General features: G+C 41.9%; 1 protein-coding gene across 2 annotated transcripts in view; it reads right to left on the bottom strand.

The window, feature by feature from the left end:
* POLN (DNA polymerase nu) overlaps positions 1–18,641 on the bottom strand; it is a 156,408-nt gene that overhangs the window by 97,238 nt on the left and 40,529 nt on the right. For both annotated transcript variants that reach the window (XM_077876322.1, XM_077876323.1), the window contains exons 8-13: positions 18,140–18,297; positions 15,619–15,687; positions 13,642–13,702; positions 12,876–12,940; positions 661–744; positions 195–290 (exon numbers count right to left, since the gene is read on the bottom strand). In XM_077876322.1, the coding sequence (XP_077732448.1) occupies positions 195–290; positions 661–744; positions 12,876–12,940; positions 13,642–13,702; positions 15,619–15,687; positions 18,140–18,297 (533 nt within the window). The remainder of the gene's footprint in view (positions 1–194; positions 291–660; positions 745–12,875; positions 12,941–13,641; positions 13,703–15,618; positions 15,688–18,139; positions 18,298–18,641) is intronic.

The raw sequence follows: 18,641 nt of genomic DNA, 5'->3' as shown, positions 1-18,641 counted from the left end.
GGATTGCTTCTGGAAAACTACTGCCTGCATCTTTCTCTGTGGTTCATACCAGGAGAGTAGCCTTGCCAGGAGCACCTTGTAGGAGTCACTGCCACACAGCCCACTGCAGGGGGCACAGGCAGGTCTGCAGGTGACTCACATGTGGTGTAGACATGCTACTGTCTCAAAAAGAAAGGGACAATTTTTGAACTTACCACAGCTTCTGATGTGGACGGGAGTCTCTGCAGCCCCGTTCTGGGAAGAGTCTCCATGGGACTCATCAGGTGCAGCTTTAGCTTGCCGAAGAGGATCTTCAACAAAAGCAGTGTCACTTGGGCGGATCTCAGATTTGAGAGAAACCTTGAACACCACACCACTACCCCAGCCATAGCAGCCCACCCAATTAAATGCTACAAGCACTCAGATTCTGATCTCATATTTTTCTTGGATTATTCTTTTTTTTAAATAAATTTATTTTTTATTGGTGTTCAATTTACCAACATACAGAATAACACCCAGTGCTCAGGCTTTGAAGGGATAGATCTCATTGTGAGAAACAGACAACTTACATACTTTCCAGAAAATCAACATAAAATACTATTTATAAATTCAGAATAGATCTCTCTTTAATTCCTAAGAAGTATATTTTATAAAACAAAACAAAACAAAATTTAGCCTTACCTCTTGAAGCTGATTATTACTTGTTATAAGAAACTGCTCTCCTGCAACAAAATGAGCTTCTTGCTCCAATTCCTTGAGACAAGACTGTGAGTGTGACACGAAATCTCACTAAAGGATTTCACAATGTAAGATTATTTAATTTGCTCATCAAACAATTCCCAAGAAAAGCTCTTATAAGGATTAACAGCCTACAATTTATCAAAATGGAAATTAAAAGTACATATTTTGACTCAATGGAAAACTCAGGCTCATAGAATCATTCTCTCCCAAACCTCAGGAAGCAAAGTGAAAGAAGCAAAATAGGAAATAACACACCGAAATAAAGGAAAGAATGAATTCTCCAGGAATATTACTACTAGAAAAGGGACCTAGAATCATATCATAAACTTCAAAACATCCAAAGTATCCCAAGGTAAAAGAGGCAGGACCAAACTTCATGGTAACCATAGTGATGACCCCATAGTTCCCTCCCACCCAGCAGAGAGAGCAGCCACAGGGGACACCAGGGACAATGCTCTGAACAACCACACCCAACCTCATGGGATACAGCCTGGCTTCAAGGGTGAAAGGTCTGGGTGGTCCAAGTAAAAAGAATCTAACCATGTCCCATGAAATGTCTGACACAGAATGGAGCAGAAAAGAGGAGAAAACCATGCCGAATTTACCAATCCCTCACCCCTTTGCCACTTCCGTCAGAAGAAAAGGAGAAGGCAGCCAGGACTTTTAAAAAGTAATTATAAAAGAAAACAGAGAGCAGAGACAAACCAAGCAACCCTGCTGAAAAATCACCTGCATTCTATTCTTCATCAGACAAGAATGGCCTTGAGGCTGAAATTCTGAAAGACGTAACAAAGAGGGTCCAGAGAAGTTAGGAGCAGGACAAGTATGATACAAGTAAAGAGTATCTAGGCAAAGTATCAGTTAAAGTATGCCCAAACTCCACAGTCAAAGAAATAAATGAGAAAAAGAAAGCCAAGGAACAGAGCATCAAAGGACAGACAATGGACCCCTTCAGGCGTAAGCCATACCTCAGGAACAGAAACTCTGGTGACAAACTTTTGGAGCTTCCAGTTGAAACGGTACAGTAAACTTGCACATTAATGTACTCCCTGTGTTTAGGCATAAGAAGAAATGGATAAATACAAAAAGAGCAAAACAAAAAGACAATTTCTTTTTTTTCTAAAGATTTTATTTATTCATGAGAGACACAGAGAGAGAAGCAGAAACACAGGCAGAAGGAGAGGCAGGTTCCATGCAGGGAGCCTAATGTAGGACTCAATCCTGGGACTCCAGGATCACGCCCTGAGCCAAAGGCAGATGCTGAACCACTGAGCCACCCAGGCGTCCCCCCAAAAAAGACAATTTCTTAAAAGAAACACAATAAGACAGAAACAGCTCTTCAGAGGAGGAAAAGATACAAACTACAAAGCAGCAGGCAGAACTGAGGCCTAAGCCCAGCTGGGCTCTGGGCCCTGCAGCCAGGCTGGATGCCCCATCATACCACGACATCATGCCACAAAGCAGGGACTGAGAGGAAGCTGGGCCAGTGTATATCAGTTACCTGCTGTCATGCAACAAACCAGTCCAAAGCAAACGCTGCTTTGTCCCCACTTCTGTGGATCAGCAACTTGGGTAGGACTCAGCTAGGTGCTGGTGCTAGGGGTGTGGCCCCATGAGTAGGGGTGTGTACATCTTTCATTAGATTCATTTCAAATTGTAGCCCATTTAAAAATTATGTTAACCAGGGCAGCCCCGGTGGCTCAGCGGTTTAGCGCCGCCTACAGCCCAGGGCGTGATCCTGGAGACCTGGGATCGAGTCCTGTGTCGGGCTCCCTGCATGGAATCTGCTTCTCCCTCTGCCTGTGTCTCTGCCCCTCTCTCTCTCTCCTCTCTGTGTATTCTCATGAATAAATAAATAACATTTTTAAAAAAATATGTTAACTGGTGTTTTCTTATTGATAGGATTTCTCTGTTATAGTCTGCATATGAGTCCTTTGTCATATACATAAAAACACAATCAAAATACCAGCAGGGTTTTAAAAAAAGTAGATCAAAGAATTTTTATGGCAGTGCAAAGAGCCTAAGAACAGACAATACCATATAGAAGAAACAACACAAAGATGGAAGACATACCACAGGGCATCAAGACGTATTAAAAAGCTATCATAACTAAGGCAGGGGATAAGCACAGGATAGACAAAAACAAAACAAAACAAAACATGAAACAGAACAGAGTCCAGAAAAAGATCCACATTGCATGGTGTTAAAATCAAACACACATGGAGACCAGCCTTGAAAATTCCCAGAGCAGATGAAACCAATGTAGTCCTACAAGCAAAGCTTCATCTAGTCTATTTGGCAAGATAAGCAAGGCTAACTTGACCTGGGTCACTTCTTGCTTGTACCTCTGAAAATCATAAGTGAATCTCAAATTGTGCCCCCCCCATTCTAATGTTGTAGTCCATTGCTGTGAAGAATAACCAGATCCTGCCTCCACACCACACAAGCTGCATTATGACAATATACCTTTGAGCCTTGTTCCATGTCTTGATTTGAGTATCCTGGTTTGTAAACTGTCATTTTGGTGTGTGCACAATAAACTTTTGCTAATTACTACTTCAGTGCTCCACTGGTTTTACTTGTTTTTCTCTGAACTTCTGACAGCAGCAGTCTGACTTGCTACGCATATGTTACTGTAATTCAGCAGGGAAACGATGGTACTTTTAATAAATGATACTGAAATAAATAGCAATCAACCTGGGAAAAAATCTTAACCATACCTAATACCATATGGAAAAATTAACATGAAATGGAAGGTAGACTTAAAATAATACAGCTTATAGAAGAAAACATAGAAGAATATCTTGACCAGAAGGCAGACAAAAGGTATTAGCACATAAAAATCCTTAAACATGGGATCCCTGGGTGGCGCAGCGGTTTGGCACCTGCCTTTGGCCCAGGGCGCGATCCTGGAGACCCGGGATCGAATCCCACATCGGGCTCCCGGTGCATGGAGCCTGCTTCTCCCTCTGCCTGTGTCTCTGCCTCTCTCTCTCTCTCTCTGTGACTATCATGAATAAATAAATAAAAATCTTTAATAAAAAAAAAAGAGCTGAGGAAAGGGAACATTTAAAAAAAAATCCTTAAACATTTAAAAAAATGGTTCACTGGACTTCATTAAAATAAAGAAATTCTGTTACCCAAAATATCACAATATTAAGATATTGTAAAGACAAGCCGTAGGCACAGACTTGGCTAGAATGTATTTTAGGTTCTATGAGCCACATATGGCCTCTGTCACATATTCTTCTTTATCTTTGTTTATGTGTTTGTCTTTTGAAAATTATAACAACTGCTCTTAACTTGTAGGACTTATAAAATAGGCCATAGGATGGATTTGGCCCATAGACTATATTATTTGCCAAACTATGGACTGGGAGAAAGAATTTTCAATATATTACAAAAGATTCAGATAAGGAATTTATTACAAAGGACTCACATACAGAATATATAAAGAACAAATCAATATGAAAAAGTCAGTTAACATAAATTTTAAAATGGGTGGTCTTTGCAAAATTGGATCACAAAAGAGTACATCCAAAATACCATCAAGCATATGGAAAGGTCCTTAATATGACTAATCCTCAGGGAAATGCAAACTAAATCCACAAAGATATACAATGACAGACCCAGGAGAATAGCTAAAGTGAGAAATACTGGCAGGCAGTATGTGCTGGTGAGGATGTAGCAAAGGTCACGACCAATTTCAAGAGGTCTTTGGAAGTACCTTCTACCACCTACACATACCCGGTTATCCAGCAATTCCACTTCTAGATGTAAAACCAAGAGACAGGAGCACAGTTAATACATATGAATATTCACAGCCACTGTGATCATAGTGCCTACCAATGGGAAAGGATATAAAAAAGCTAAGACATGTTCTTAAATGGGTGTGATACTACAAGTTTTATTGGAACCCACATCTGCTAAATTAACAAAAAAGTGAATCCCATAGCAAAAAAAAACAAAAAACAAAACAAAAAAAAAAAACAAACAGAACCAAAGAACCCACACTGCATGGTTCCATTTACATGAAGTTCGGAATCACTGAACAGAGTCAGATTAATGGCTCTTCCTGGGCGTAATAGAATAGGAGAGGCAGGAAGGAGGAGCCTTCTGGGTTCTGGAAATATCTAGATCTGTTCTGGGTGGAGTCATGTGTTTGTGTACATGTGTAAAAATACATCAAGCTGTACGCTGGCAATTTACACCAAGGAGATTCTGGGAAGATGCAGAGTAGGAAGCACCTGTAAATGAGAAACTGCCTCTTGACCTGGATGACAGTTGCAGGGGCAGACACTGATTTGCAGGGGCAGACACTGATGCAACAATAATTTTGGACTTAGGAGTCTATTGAAGGTTTGGGCCTTTCAGGCTTGTAAGGTAAATTGCAAACTATTTTTGAACAGTTTCAGCTCTTAGCACAATAGCAGCCACCCATCCCCATCTTCCACTCCCAGCCACACGGCAGGCAATCATCCACTTGTTTCTAGAATAGTATGCAGGAGCCAGGGTGGGCAAAAAGACTCTGTCCTCCAAATAGGAGGGATCTGGGCTCTGATTATTGATTCTAATAACACAGGTGCAGACAAATAGGCAGGCAGCCATTGTTGTCGCCCCTCCCCACATTGTTGTAAGACCCTCTCCTGCCAGCTGAACAACTTCCAGGGATTTAAAGGGCCAGCACCCTTATATATCCCCCTTCATTTTTCACTTTTCCTCTTTTGGGGAGCCAGAAATTAAAGACAAGGTTGTTAGACAACTATTGCTTATGTAGGAAATATTAGAAACAGACTGTGTATGTCCAAAAAAAATCTTGGAAAAAAACATGAGAAGATCTGAAGCTTACCCCTCAGGCTAATCTTTGGCACCACATAGCAGATAGCCTATAGCAACCAAAAAGCAAAACAAAACAACTCACAAAACAGCAAACCCTGTGATAGGGGGAGAATATGATTTCCAGAGCTACCACATTATCAGATTCAAATGTTCAGTGTTCAATGAAAAATTTCAAGGCATATGAAGAAAAGCATCCCATTCAGAGGGGGAAAAAAACCCATCAACAGAAATTGTTCCTGGAAAAGACCTAATGGCAGATCTACCAGACAAAGATTTTTTTTTATAATAAATTTATTTTTTATTGGTGTTCAATTTACCAACATACAGAATAACACCCAGTGCTCATGCCGTCAAGTGCCCCCCTCAGTGCCCGTCACCCATTCACCCCCACCCCCCGCCCTCCTCCCCTTCCACCACCCCTAGTTTGTTTCCCAGAGTTAGGAGTCTTTATGTTCTGTTTCCCTTTCTGATATTTAGACAAAGATGTTAAAACAACTATTTTAAAGATGCTCCAAGAACTGAAGGAGGATGTGACAAAAGTCAAGAAAACAATGTGTGAGCAAATGAGGGGGATTTAATTGCAGATTTGAGCAGGGAGAAGAAAGAATCAGTGAATCTGAAGATAGGACAATGGGCCTTACAGAGGCTGAGGAACAGATGGAAAACAAATTAAAGTGAATAGAGCCTAAAGGACCTGTGGGACACCACCAAACAGACGAGCATATGTATTGTGGGTGTCCCATAGGGAGAGAGAGCAAGGGGCAGCAAAAATATTTGAAGAAATAATGGCTGAAAACTTCTCAAATTTGATGAAATACATGAATATAAACATCCAAGAAGCTCCATGAACTTCAAGTAAGAGGAAGTAAAAGAGATCAACACCAAAGGCACATTATAATCAAAGTTTCAAAAGACAAAGATGAACAGATAATCTTGAAATTAGCAAGAGAGAAGTGTCATCATATATAAGGGATCCTCAGTAGGGTCAGTAAGCAGATATCTCATTAGAAACTTCAGAGGCCAGAAAAATGTGGGCCAATATTTTCAAAGTGCTAAAAGGAAAAAACTGTCAACTAAGCATCCTGCATCTGGCAAAACTGTCCTTCAAGGGCAAGGGAGAGATTGAGACATTCTCAGGCAAAGAAAAACTGAGGGAGATGTGATCACTAACCTGCCCTGGAAGAAATGCTCAAGTTTCTCCAGAGTGAAATGAAAGGACACTAGGTAGTAACTCAAAGCGATATGGAGAAATAAGGAGCTCAAGAAAGGTGAATATATAGACAGTTATATAAGTTAGCAATATAGTAACAATTTGCCACTGTACTTTTTGTTTTCTCCATCCTTCAAAAATTATGAGTATAAAAGCTAATATTACTGTAACTTCAGTTTGTAACTCCAAATCTTGTTTCCTATATAATTTAAGAGACTAATGCACTTTAAAATTTTTTCAGCTTATGTTTGGGGCACACATGTATAAAGATATAATTTTGTGGCAACAACAACTGAAAAGGGTGGGGACAGAGCTGTAAAGGAACAGTGTTTTTGTGTGTTATTCAAGTTAAGCTGTTATAAACTCAAATTAGAGTGCTATAATGTTAGGATGTTAAATGTCATTCCCATGGTAACCACAAAGAAAATAGCTAGAGAATATACACAAAAGAAAATGAGAAAGGAATTTAAATGATTCGCTACGAAAAATCAACTAAACACAAAGAAGACAGTAATGTAGGAAATGACAGACAAAAAAATCTATAATACATATATAAAACAGTTTAATGACAGAAGTAATTCCCTTCTAATCAGTAATTACTTACATGTAAATGGGTTAAACTCTCCAATCAAAAGACAGAGACTGGAAGAATAGATAAAAACACATGATCCAACTACATGCTGTCCATAAGAGACAAACTTTAAATTCAAAGATACAGACACGTTGAAAGTACAAGGATAGAAAGAGACACACAAATAGTAACACAAATAAAAAATGGTTACAAGAGACAAAGGATGACATGTATTCAATACAGCAAGAAGATAAAACAATTATAAACATTTACACACCCAATGACAGACCATCAAAATATATCAAGAAACAACTGTCAGAATTAAAGAGAGAAATAGACAATTCTACAATAGTCGTTAGGAGACTTGATTACTCCACTCACAATAACAGGTAGAAAACCACCATACAGAAAATAAGGAAACAGAGGACTTAAGCAGTACAGTAAACCAACCAGATCCAACAGACACACAGAGCACCACTCAGCAACTACCACACACAGATTCCTCACGTGCACATGAGACATTTTCCAGGACCATATGTTAGGCCACAAATTAAGACTCAAGAGACTTCAAAAAATAGTTATTTTTTGAAAGCATCTTCCCTGACTACAAAGCATCTTCTTTGACTACAACAGGATGAAGTTAGAAATCAATAACAAAAGGAAAACTGGAAAATTCACAAAACTGGAAACTAAAATTATTTTTAAACAACCAAAAGATCAAATAGAGTTTAGAAATTACTTAGAGATTAATGAAAATGAAAATACAATATACTAAAACTTATGGAATGCAGTAAATCAGTAATAAAGGGGAAATTTATAGCTATAAATGCTATAAATATTATAGATATTAAGAAACAAGAAATCTGAAATCAATAACTTAACTTTACAACTTAATGAACTAAAAAAAAGAACAGATTAAACTCAAAGGTAGCAAAAGGAAGAAGATAAGAAACATCAGAGCAGAGATAAATGAAATAAATAGGTTAACAATGGAGAAAATCAATGAGACCAAAAGTTAGTTCTTCAAAAGGATTTTAAAAATTGACAAATTTTCAGTAGATAGACTAATTAAAAAGAGAAAACTCAAATTATTAAAATCAGAAATGAAATTGGGGACATTATTCTACAAAAATAAAAAGAATTATAAGAGTACTAAGAATGACTGTACACCAACAAATTGGATAACCTAGATGAAATGGATAAATTTCTAAAATCACAAAACCTATCAAGACTAAATCACCAAGAAATAGAAAATCTGAATAGTCCTATAATAGTCCTTATAACTAGTAAGGAGATCAAATCAATAATCCATCTCCCAACAAAGAAGAGCCCCAGATCATTAGCTTCACAGGTGAATTCTACCAAACATTTAAAGAAGAACCAATATCAATCCTTCCCAAACTTTTCCCAAAAAATGGAGAGGAGGGAAGACCATTTCTTAATTCATTCTATGAGGCCAGCATTACCCTGATACCAAAGCCAGAGATACAAGAAAATTATAGACTAACAACATTTATGAACATTGACGCAAAAATCCTCAAAAAAAAATACCAGGACTAAGTGGGAATTATTCATAGAATACAAGTATGGGTCAATTCATGAAAACTGATCAATGTAAAACGCCCCATCAGCAGAATGGAGGGGTTATAAGAGTACAGGATCATGTCGACTGATGCACAAAAATCATCTGACAATATTTAACACTCTTTCATGATAAAAATACTTAACAAACTTAAAACAGAAGGGAACTATCTCTACATAATAAAAACCATATAAAAAACACTGACAGGAAACATCAATGGTGAAAGACTAAAAGCATTTCTTCTAAGATGAGAAACACGGAAAGGTTGCTTGCTTTCACCACTTCTATTCAATTCAACATGGTACTGGAAGTTCTGGTCAGAGCAATTAGACAAGAAAAATAAATAAAAGGCATCCAAACTGGGACAGAAAAAGTAAAAAGTAAAATTACCTCTGCAGGTGATATGATTTTATGCATAGAAAACTCTAGAGCCCATACCAAAAAAAAAGAAGCAAAACCAAAAAAACAAGAAACTGTTAGAACTTTGGAACTCAGCAAAGTAGCAGGATACATCAACACATAAAAGTCAGTTGCATTTCTACACATGAACAATCTGAAAGGGAAATTACAAAAACAATTTCATTCATAGCAGCATCAAAAAGAATAAAACACTTAGGAATTAGCAAAGGAGGTGAAGGACTCATACAATGAAAATTATAAAACACTGCTGAAATAAATTTTAAAATAAATGAATGGAAACATCTCATGTTCATGGACTGGAAAACTTAATATATTAAAATATGAAAACTACTCAAAGTGATCTACAGATTCAATGTAATTTCTATTAAAATCCCAAAGACTTTTTTTCAGAACTAGAAAAATGCATCCTAAAATTCATATGAAATCTCAAGAGATTCCAAATAGCCAAATCTTGAAAAAGAACAAATGTAGAGGATCCATACTTTCTGATTTCAAAACTCACTACAAATCTACACTAACCAAAACAGTGTGTACTGGTATAAGGACAGACAGAGAAAGAATACAATAGTGAGTCCAGCAATAAATTTTTGCATGTAGGGTCAAATGATTTTTGACAAGTGTGCCAAGAACATTCAATGGAAAAAGTACAGTCTTTTCAACAAATGGTGTTGGGAAAACTGTACATTCACATGAAGAAAAATGAAGGTGGACTCTTATCTCACACCATATACAAAAATTAAGTCATAATTATCAAGGACCTAAATTTAAGACCTACAACAGTAAAACTCTTAGAAAGAGACACAGGACAAAAGCTGCACTATATTGGATTTGAAGGTGATTTCTTGAATATGATAACAAAGGCAGAGGGACAAGAGAAAAATTTTTTAATTGGACTATGAAAATTTTAAATTTTTGTGCATCAAAAGTCACTATCAAAGAGCAAAAAAGGCAACCCATAAAATGGGAGAAAATATTTATAAATCATATATCTGATAAAGGATTACTATCCAGAATATATAGAGAACATCTAAAACTCAACAAAAAGAAAACATTAACAACCCAATTCAAAAATGGGCAAAGGACCTGAATAGACATTTTACCAAAGAAGATTCACAGATGGCCAGTAAGCACATGAAAAGATGATGAACATTACTAATCATTAGGGGAATGGAATCAAAACTACAGTGTGAGATACCACCTCACACTCATTGGGATGGCTATTATAAAAACAAAACAAAAGAAGCTCAGAAAACGACAGGTATTGGTGAGGATGTGTAGAAAGTGCACTTATGCATGTTAGTGGGAGTGCAAAATGGTACAGCCACTGTGGAAAAAGTATAATGGTCCCTCAAAAAATGAAAAATTACCATAAGATCTAGCAATTCACTTTGGGATATACACTCAAAAGAAATGAAAGCAGAGTCTTAAAGAGATATTTGTACACCCATTTTTATTTTTATTTTTATTTATTTTTTTTTTAAAGATTTTATTTATTTATTCATGATAGTCACAGAGAGAGAGAGAGAGAGGCAGAGACACAGGCAGAGGGAGAAGCGGGCTCCATGCACCGGGAGCCCGACGTGGGATTCGATCCCGGGTCTCCAGGATCGCGCCCTGGGCCAAAGGCAGGCGCCAAACCACTGCGCCACCCAGGGATCCCTGTACACCCATTTTTATAGCAGCATTACTTACAATGGTTAAAACATGGAAGCAGCTCAAGTTGCTTACATCCACTGGCAGATGAATAGTAAGCAAAATGTGGTATATATGTACAATGGAGTAGTATTCAACCTCAAAGAGGAAGATAATTCATGTAGCAACATGCTATAACAAGGATGAATGTTGAAGACATTATGCTAAGTGAAATGAGCCAGGGAAAAAAGATAAGTTCTGTATGATCTGGCTTACGTGAAGTGCTTAGAGCAGTCTTGTCACAGAAAGAAAGCATAGTGGTGGCTGGTGGGAGCTAGAGTGAGGGGAGGGTGGGCAGGACTGAAGGGGCACAGAGTTTCAGCTTTGCAGTTCTGGGGATGGATGGTGATGACGACTATACAATCATGTCAGTGTACTGAATATCACTGTACTGTCTAATTAGGAATGGTTAAGATGGTAAGTTTTATGTTAAATGTATTTTATCACAATTAAAAATAGTTGCATTATTCACTGTATGCAATTTCTTTCTCAATTAAAAAAGTACATAAAAAGGAAAAATCAGGTGTATTATAAACCTAAATGCAAAGGCTAATGAAAATAGATTTTAAACACAACACCTGAGAATAGTTCATGAGCTTGACATAAGAAAGCTTTCTTAAACAGCATAGTGAAAGCAGTAATCATAAAGACAAAGATTGGTAAATTACACCATATTAAAAATTTAGAACTTCTATTTGTCAAAAGACACCATTAGGAAAGTACAAAGGAAACAGAGAGAGGGAGAAGGTATATATAACAGGTTTGTAACTGGATTTTATCAAGTTGTACTATAAGGGAAAGACAGAGCCCTCCACGTAAAAATGGGTAAGAAACCTGAAAAGCTGTTTTACCAAAGAGAAACTCCTAGTAGACAATGATGATACGAAAAGCTATCCCATCTCATTAGTAGTCAGGAAAACAGAAACCAAAATCTTAAGGAGATACCATTACATTCCCACCAGAGTAGGTGTTCCTGCAAACCTGGTGTCCCCATGCATGGCAGGACCTGAGTGTGCTTCTGGCGGGTGTGACTTTGGAAAAGCAATTCAGTGTTCCTTACTAAAGCTGAGGAGACCATCCTGGGCCCCAGGGAAGCGGGTGCTGGTGGGCCCAGGAGACATGTTCAAGGGAACAGCATGGTTTGTAAGGGCCGCCAGCTGGCCACAACGCAGATGCTATCCATAGGGGTATAGGGTGAGGGGTGTGACAGCAGACCAGCACCAAGTGACACAGGACATGGTGAGGCTGAGACTTGGAGGCAGAGGGAGAGTGGTCAGCTGACCACTGACCCACAGTCCCAAAGGAGAGCCCAACACTGTTCAGGTGCTGAGGTGGAACACAGCAAAGGAAAGCAACAAGGTAGTGACTCCACAAGCCAGGGCAGGGATGACTTTCGATAGCAGGAAGGGTTGAGATAGGGAAAAGGCACACAGGGCTTCTAGAAATTCTATGCTTTGGTCTAGTGATGGTTAAGCTAGAGTTTCCTTTAAAATAACTTACGTGACACATTTTAATGCCTTTTTCATGCATCTCTATGCATCCCTCTGCATTTCTTATTTTTGACAGAAAGTTCTGTTATTGCTTTTTCAAAGAACCCAAGAAAGCAGTGAATTCCCCTCACCAAACAATAGTAGGATTCCTTGTGAGAGAGCCTGACCTTTGAGAAGCTGGAGGATCCGTGACACCCCGCACATGGCATGGGGCAAGCGCCCAGCTGCCCGCCTGGTACTCACCTCCACGCATCAGACACAGGAGGCATCGGCGTTGTTTGGTGCATGCAAGGAAGGGAGCAGGGGGTAGGAAAGACTTATAGGCACCACAGCTCTACAATAAGAACGCACCCCAAGAAGTGCTGAAGTCCTTTCCATTTCTTCTCTGTTCACCCGAATGCTGTGGCTTTCCATCACTGTGATTCAAACACCAAAGAGATAAAACTTGTACTCTCTCAATGAGTCATTTCTGCCAAAGGCTCAAGGACAAGCAGCTAGCCTTGCTCCCTGATGAGGACAATAATGACAGCGCCTGCTGTGTCCAACCTCGACTAACCATCCACTCGGGTCAGTGCTCAAGCTCCATGTGGTGGTGGTTGGCATGGGGATGGACTCTGGCCAGCTGCCAGGGATGGACTTGCCTCGGGCCAGGTGAGCCGCAGAGTGCCCAGCAGGACCTGGGCAGAGTGGGGGCTAAGAGGCAAAGACAGAGGAGAGCCCTCAACCCTTGTCCTAAGGGCTGTCCTGAGGGGGCAGGGCGGAACAACAGCACACACTAGGATGAACTGACATGCAGAACACGCCACAGGCTCCTCCTGCACTCCTGCTCTGCGGCTCTCAGGAGCATAGGGCTGCCCCTTGGCCCAGGCACCCAGCAGAACCACACAGTACAAAGGGATCCCATGTGACTGAGAGGTCAGAACCTCTGGTCCTTCTAGATCAACAGGTGATGCGGTCCAACTCCTCTTATTACAGAGAAGGCAAACAGAGAGCTGGCTACCTCTCAGTGCCTACATAACACACTGCCTATGTCTAAATAAGAGATAAACAGTTGCTCTCAAACAATGTTGAGAATTCCCTAGAAAGAGGACTGTCCATCATCTTTATGGTACCTTACCTGCCAAAATTGGTATCAGAGGAAGCTCCAAAGTACAAAATAGTTGCCATAAACCATAAACCTATTTTGTAGAAAAGAATACCTATGTTACTTTTAAATTATTTCTACCTGCACATAGCTAATAGCCTACCTGACTGTACAATTTGGGCAACTCCTAAGTGAGTGGTGGCACCTATCCAACAGCAGCTTTCCACTGTCCTCCTTCCTAATAAAGCTCCTATTTCCTTTAAGTATCCTATTTCATTATCAAGATCTCATACAGATATTTAGAAATATCAGGTAGGCCAAGCCCCACTCTCAATTTTCTTTAATCTTTCTCATTTCAAAAAATTTTTTAAGATTTTATTTATTTGAGAGAGGGAGTGCATGAGCAGAGGGGAAGGGCAAAGGAAGAGGGAGAAGCAGACTTCTCACTGAGCAGTGAGCTCATTGGGCCTTAATCCTGGGACTCTGAGATCATGACCTGAGCTGGAGGTAGACACTTCACTGACTGAGCCACCCAGGCACCCTAATCTTTTTCATTTTAAAGTGTGATGTAGGTATTTTTAGACTTTTAGTCTTCCATTTTAACTTCAGAATAGGTTTACTGAATTCCTAAAAGTATAACTAGGATTTTCATTGGTTTTTGCATTGGCTTTGTAGATTAGCGTGGGGAGAGGTGAAATCTATTAGGTCACCTTCTCCAATAATACAAAACATCTCTACGTTTATTCACACTGTCTCATGCCTCTTCTCAGAGCTTCTGTCATGTGCATTCCTTCCTGCTGCTGTGTGAAAGTCCTTGGCCTCACCTGCCCCTGTGCTGTGCCCTTTCACTCTTGACCTGCTCCTCCACACCCAGTGCCCTGCACTTTGCCCTCAAGGAAGGGTTGACAGGCAGCAGGGGAGAGAAGTGGGTTTCCTCTCTCCGGCTGGACCCTACCCCGCAAGTCCACAGTTCTTGGCCCACAGCCACAGCTCCTGGTGTCTGGCCTCCTGACTCCTCGGCAGCCCCTATAGGGCCACTGCTCTCCCCATGTTCTGGTGACAGCTTACCCTCCAAGCCCAGAGGTAGAGGAGATTCCTGCCAGTGCCTGTCCCCGGTGGCTTCTCCATCCCCTGCTGGCCCCCTCATACCTGGCCTCACCTCCATATATTGTCCCTTCCTTCAACTTTTCTTGACTGTTCCCTCAATGCCCTCTGCTTCCTAATGAGACTCTGAGTAGAGCTGGGTCCATCCCACTTTTTTAAATTTTTTATTTATTTATGATAGTCACACAGAGAGAGAGAGAGAGAGGCAGAGACATAGGCAGAGGGAGAAGCAGGCTCCATGCACCGGGAGCCTGACGTGGGATTCGATCCCGGGTCTCCAGGATCGCGCCCTGGGCCAAAGGCAGGCGCCAAACCGCTGCGCCACCCAGGGATCCCCTCCATCCCACTTTTATTTTTTTTTATTTTTTTATTTTTTTATTTTCCCATCCCACTTTTAAACTAAAATATACACTCAGCTTTTATGTTAACTGCAGCATTAGAAACATTTCAATTGAGGAGTGCTTGGGTGGCTCAGTGGGTTAAGCATCTGACTTTAGCTCAGGTCCTGATCTCAGGGTTGTGAGATTGAGCCCCATATTAGACTCTACACTCAGTGGGGCATCTGCTGGAGATTTTCTCTCCCTCTGTTGCTACCCCTACTCATGCTCTCCATCTTTCTGTAATAAATAAATAAATAAATCTTAAAAAAAAAAGAAAGTTCCAACTGAATTGGTGGCTTTTAAAAATGCTACAATTGTTAACCTACAGAAAACATTTTTAAAACTTGAGGTCTTATCACATGGACTATCGTTCTGAGTAATGCACAAGTTAACTTGGCCTTAGAATTCTATCTTCCATTTCCTGCATACTCAAAGATGCTGGGAGTGTGGATAGGAGTGAGAGATGCTCTTGGGGAACAGTGAGCGAGAGTGCTTGCTAACCCCAAGTTATAATAAAATGCCTTGCCTTCAACTGGGAACAAAGGCCCATTGTAAGTCTGTAGAGTATTTTCAGGTTCACACGTACATTCTGATTCTTTAAAAGATCGAAAGAATGAAAGATTAGGCAAACCTGGCAACAATGTTCATCACAATGTAGAAAGTGACACAAGCCACACAAATGGGCACCAGCTGGGTGGCAGGAGTCTTTCCATGGCAGACATGACACAGCTAGTGGCATTACAAAATACCTCAAGCAGATGAGCCCCCAGGCTACTGAATATCCTTCTTATTGGGCAAATGCAAGCTACCTGGAGCCTCACACTTTCTCCCTGACCCAGTTTTTCCCTCACTTTACAGGAACTGTAAAGGAGCTGTGTCCAAGGTGCAAAGATCGCACAGAGGTAGAGACAGATGTGCACCCTCCACACAGCTCAGCAAGCTAAGGAGCCAAGTGGCCACCCTCACCACCCATCCTCACCTGGATGACGCCTCCAGAGGCCCTGAGAGTGAACAAACAGGGCAGGGTATGAGCCGTAGCCTCCAGCACTATCTGACTCTCCTTCCTTGAACACCTCACTCTGTTAAATGACTCTCCACATTCTGCTTTTGGCCTCAAGGCCCCAAGCCAGAGAAACCTCAGTATGAGGAGTCAACAGTGGCCTGACATAGCCTAGCATTTGCTCTCTGATCATCCCCAGCCTTGTGTCTCCTGGATGACTGTTCTGGGGGCTCCATGAGCAGACTGAGTTTTCTACAGGACAGAGCTGACCATACGGCTCCCACTTGGAATGGTTCTCCAGCTGGGGCTTCCCGGGATGAGACTGAGCTCCAGCATGGGACCAGCACCTTTGTGACAGAGCCCCTGACACAGCTCCTTTTCCACCCCACACCTTCCTTCCTATTTTCGCAGTTCTCTCCTGCTCCCATGCTGCTCCTTCTGCCCAGACTCCCTGAGGTTCTCCCAGACAATCCCCATCACTTCTCCAGCATGGCATCATGTGACCCTGGCTTTCTCCTCCCGCCCCTCCTGCACTGCATGCCTCCACAGTGGACACATTTCTAGCCAACAGGATTCAAGCCCAAGTTCATGGAGGCTGCTCCTCTTCTTCCTGGAGTGTGATGAGGGCCTGGGGGTGAAGCTGCTGTGGGCTGTGAGGCGATGGCACACAGGTCGCTGGGGGACTGCCAGAGCCCACAGCATGATGAACAGCTGCCCAGTCTGGGTGCCAGGCACCGGCTTGTTGATGGGGAGAAAACACATCTCTGCAGTTGGGGCTTTGTTCCCGGTAGCCACTCCCATCCCCAGATATACACTAGAAAGAAACTGGACTTTAGAGTCAGAAACCCATAGTCTCAACCTGACCTAAGCAAGGTGCATGCACACTGACCTTTCTGCACCTTGGTCTTCTCATCTAGAAACTGACAGGTACTACTGAGGCAGGCACATCCCTGTTTCAGTAGCAGTGTCCCAGCTTCTATTTGAGGACGTTCCTCCCCAACATCACATGATCGATTGGTAGAACTCACCTCCACGCCCTGCCCTCCTGCCAAGGGGCACATGTGTGGTACAGTGAGAGAAATGCAGCATCTCAGTGCTGAAAATGTGAGTCTTTGACAAAAGTGACATATGGATGCAAGGTCCTGGCTCACTGCTGGTCCTGGGTCTGAGGGCTCTCGTCTTCCCAAGGCCCGGTACTGCCTTCCCTGGGTCTGTGAGATCTCCCATATTCCTCTGACACAAGTCTTTCTAAATCAAGGGGGAGTGAGTTCCTGCATTTTTACCCCCCAGTCCCTATATGTCTCAGACCCTCCCTTCCAGACAGCAGGGGATGAAGAGCAGAAGCAAACCTCCCCAGGCCTCAGGGCCCACACATCACCAGTCACTCTGTCCCAAGGGCTCCCCACCACAGCCTATCCTTGTGCTCCCCGAGCACCCTGTAAGGCTCTTCCGGCTGTGCTTTTAGCATATTGCTGTTGATTTACAGGCAGGAAGCCTGAACATGGTGGCCCAACTGTGGCCCACGTTGCTCTCCCTGGGGACAGCTCCTTGGGACCTGTTGTGGGGCCGTGTGATGTCTCTGGCTTGTGAGGCTCCAGGCTGGGCTCCAGAGCTGTGAGCATCGTGGCTTCTGCACATGTGGTTCCTAACAACTAGATGCATCTCTAGGACAGGGCTTGGAAAGACATGCCTGGGCACATGGACCACGGTGTGGCCAGAACCCCTGCCACAGAGGTCAGGGCATCAGCACTACAGGCAGCTCTCAGGTCACAGATCACGTGACTCTGACACCAGAGGGTCTGTTTAGAAGATAATCACAATGTGAATGGACTTCCCAGGAACAAATTCACGAAGGAACAGAAGTCACCTTACTTAAGTCAATATCCTCTACCAGAAATGTCAGAGTAAAAAGCATTTGTGCAGAGTAAGTAATAATGAATGTCACTGATGTTCTTTTTTTTTCACTATTGGACTGTTTATGAAATGGAAAACACTTCTAGGAAAAAATCCGGGTTGTATTACCATTGATAAAGACAACACAACTCACCACGACATTTCTTGAGGAGTTTCCATATGTGCTGTTCACTTTCACGGAGATGGAGCTTTCAAGGAATTTTGCCACTAAGTCTTCAAACGAGGTTGCAGCCTCCCCAGGATCGATAAGCCATGCAGCAATTCTGGGATCCAGCCCCACAAAATGAACAACTGCAGAGAAGGCCATTTAATCACTCCAGGAAAACTGGAAAACTGTCCTCTTCCCTACTCCTACAAGGTTCTCAAGGTTCAAAGTAATAATAATAGCACTGCCATCCCCTCCAGTGATGGAGGTGCGTGCCACAGGGACATGCCACCATTCCTGAGGAACTCAGAGCCTTTGGTGAGAGCAGCCCCCATGACCCAGTTCCCACAGAGGCAGTCTCCTTGGGGGACTGACCCTAGACAGCCAAAGAGGGAGACTGAACTAATGTGAGAACCCTCCTCCCCACCTGCCTCCTGCCACTGCTCCCCAGCTTTCTGGCCATGCTTCTCACTGAGCTGCCTTCCTAGGC

This window comes from Canis aureus, chromosome 2, assembly GCF_053574225.1.
Source record: "Canis aureus isolate CA01 chromosome 2, VMU_Caureus_v.1.0, whole genome shotgun sequence".
In the NCBI taxonomy this organism is placed as follows: Eukaryota; Metazoa; Chordata; class Mammalia; order Carnivora; family Canidae; genus Canis; species Canis aureus.
The sequence above is the reverse complement of the archived record's forward strand: the minus strand, read 5'-3'. Positions and strand labels throughout refer to the sequence as shown.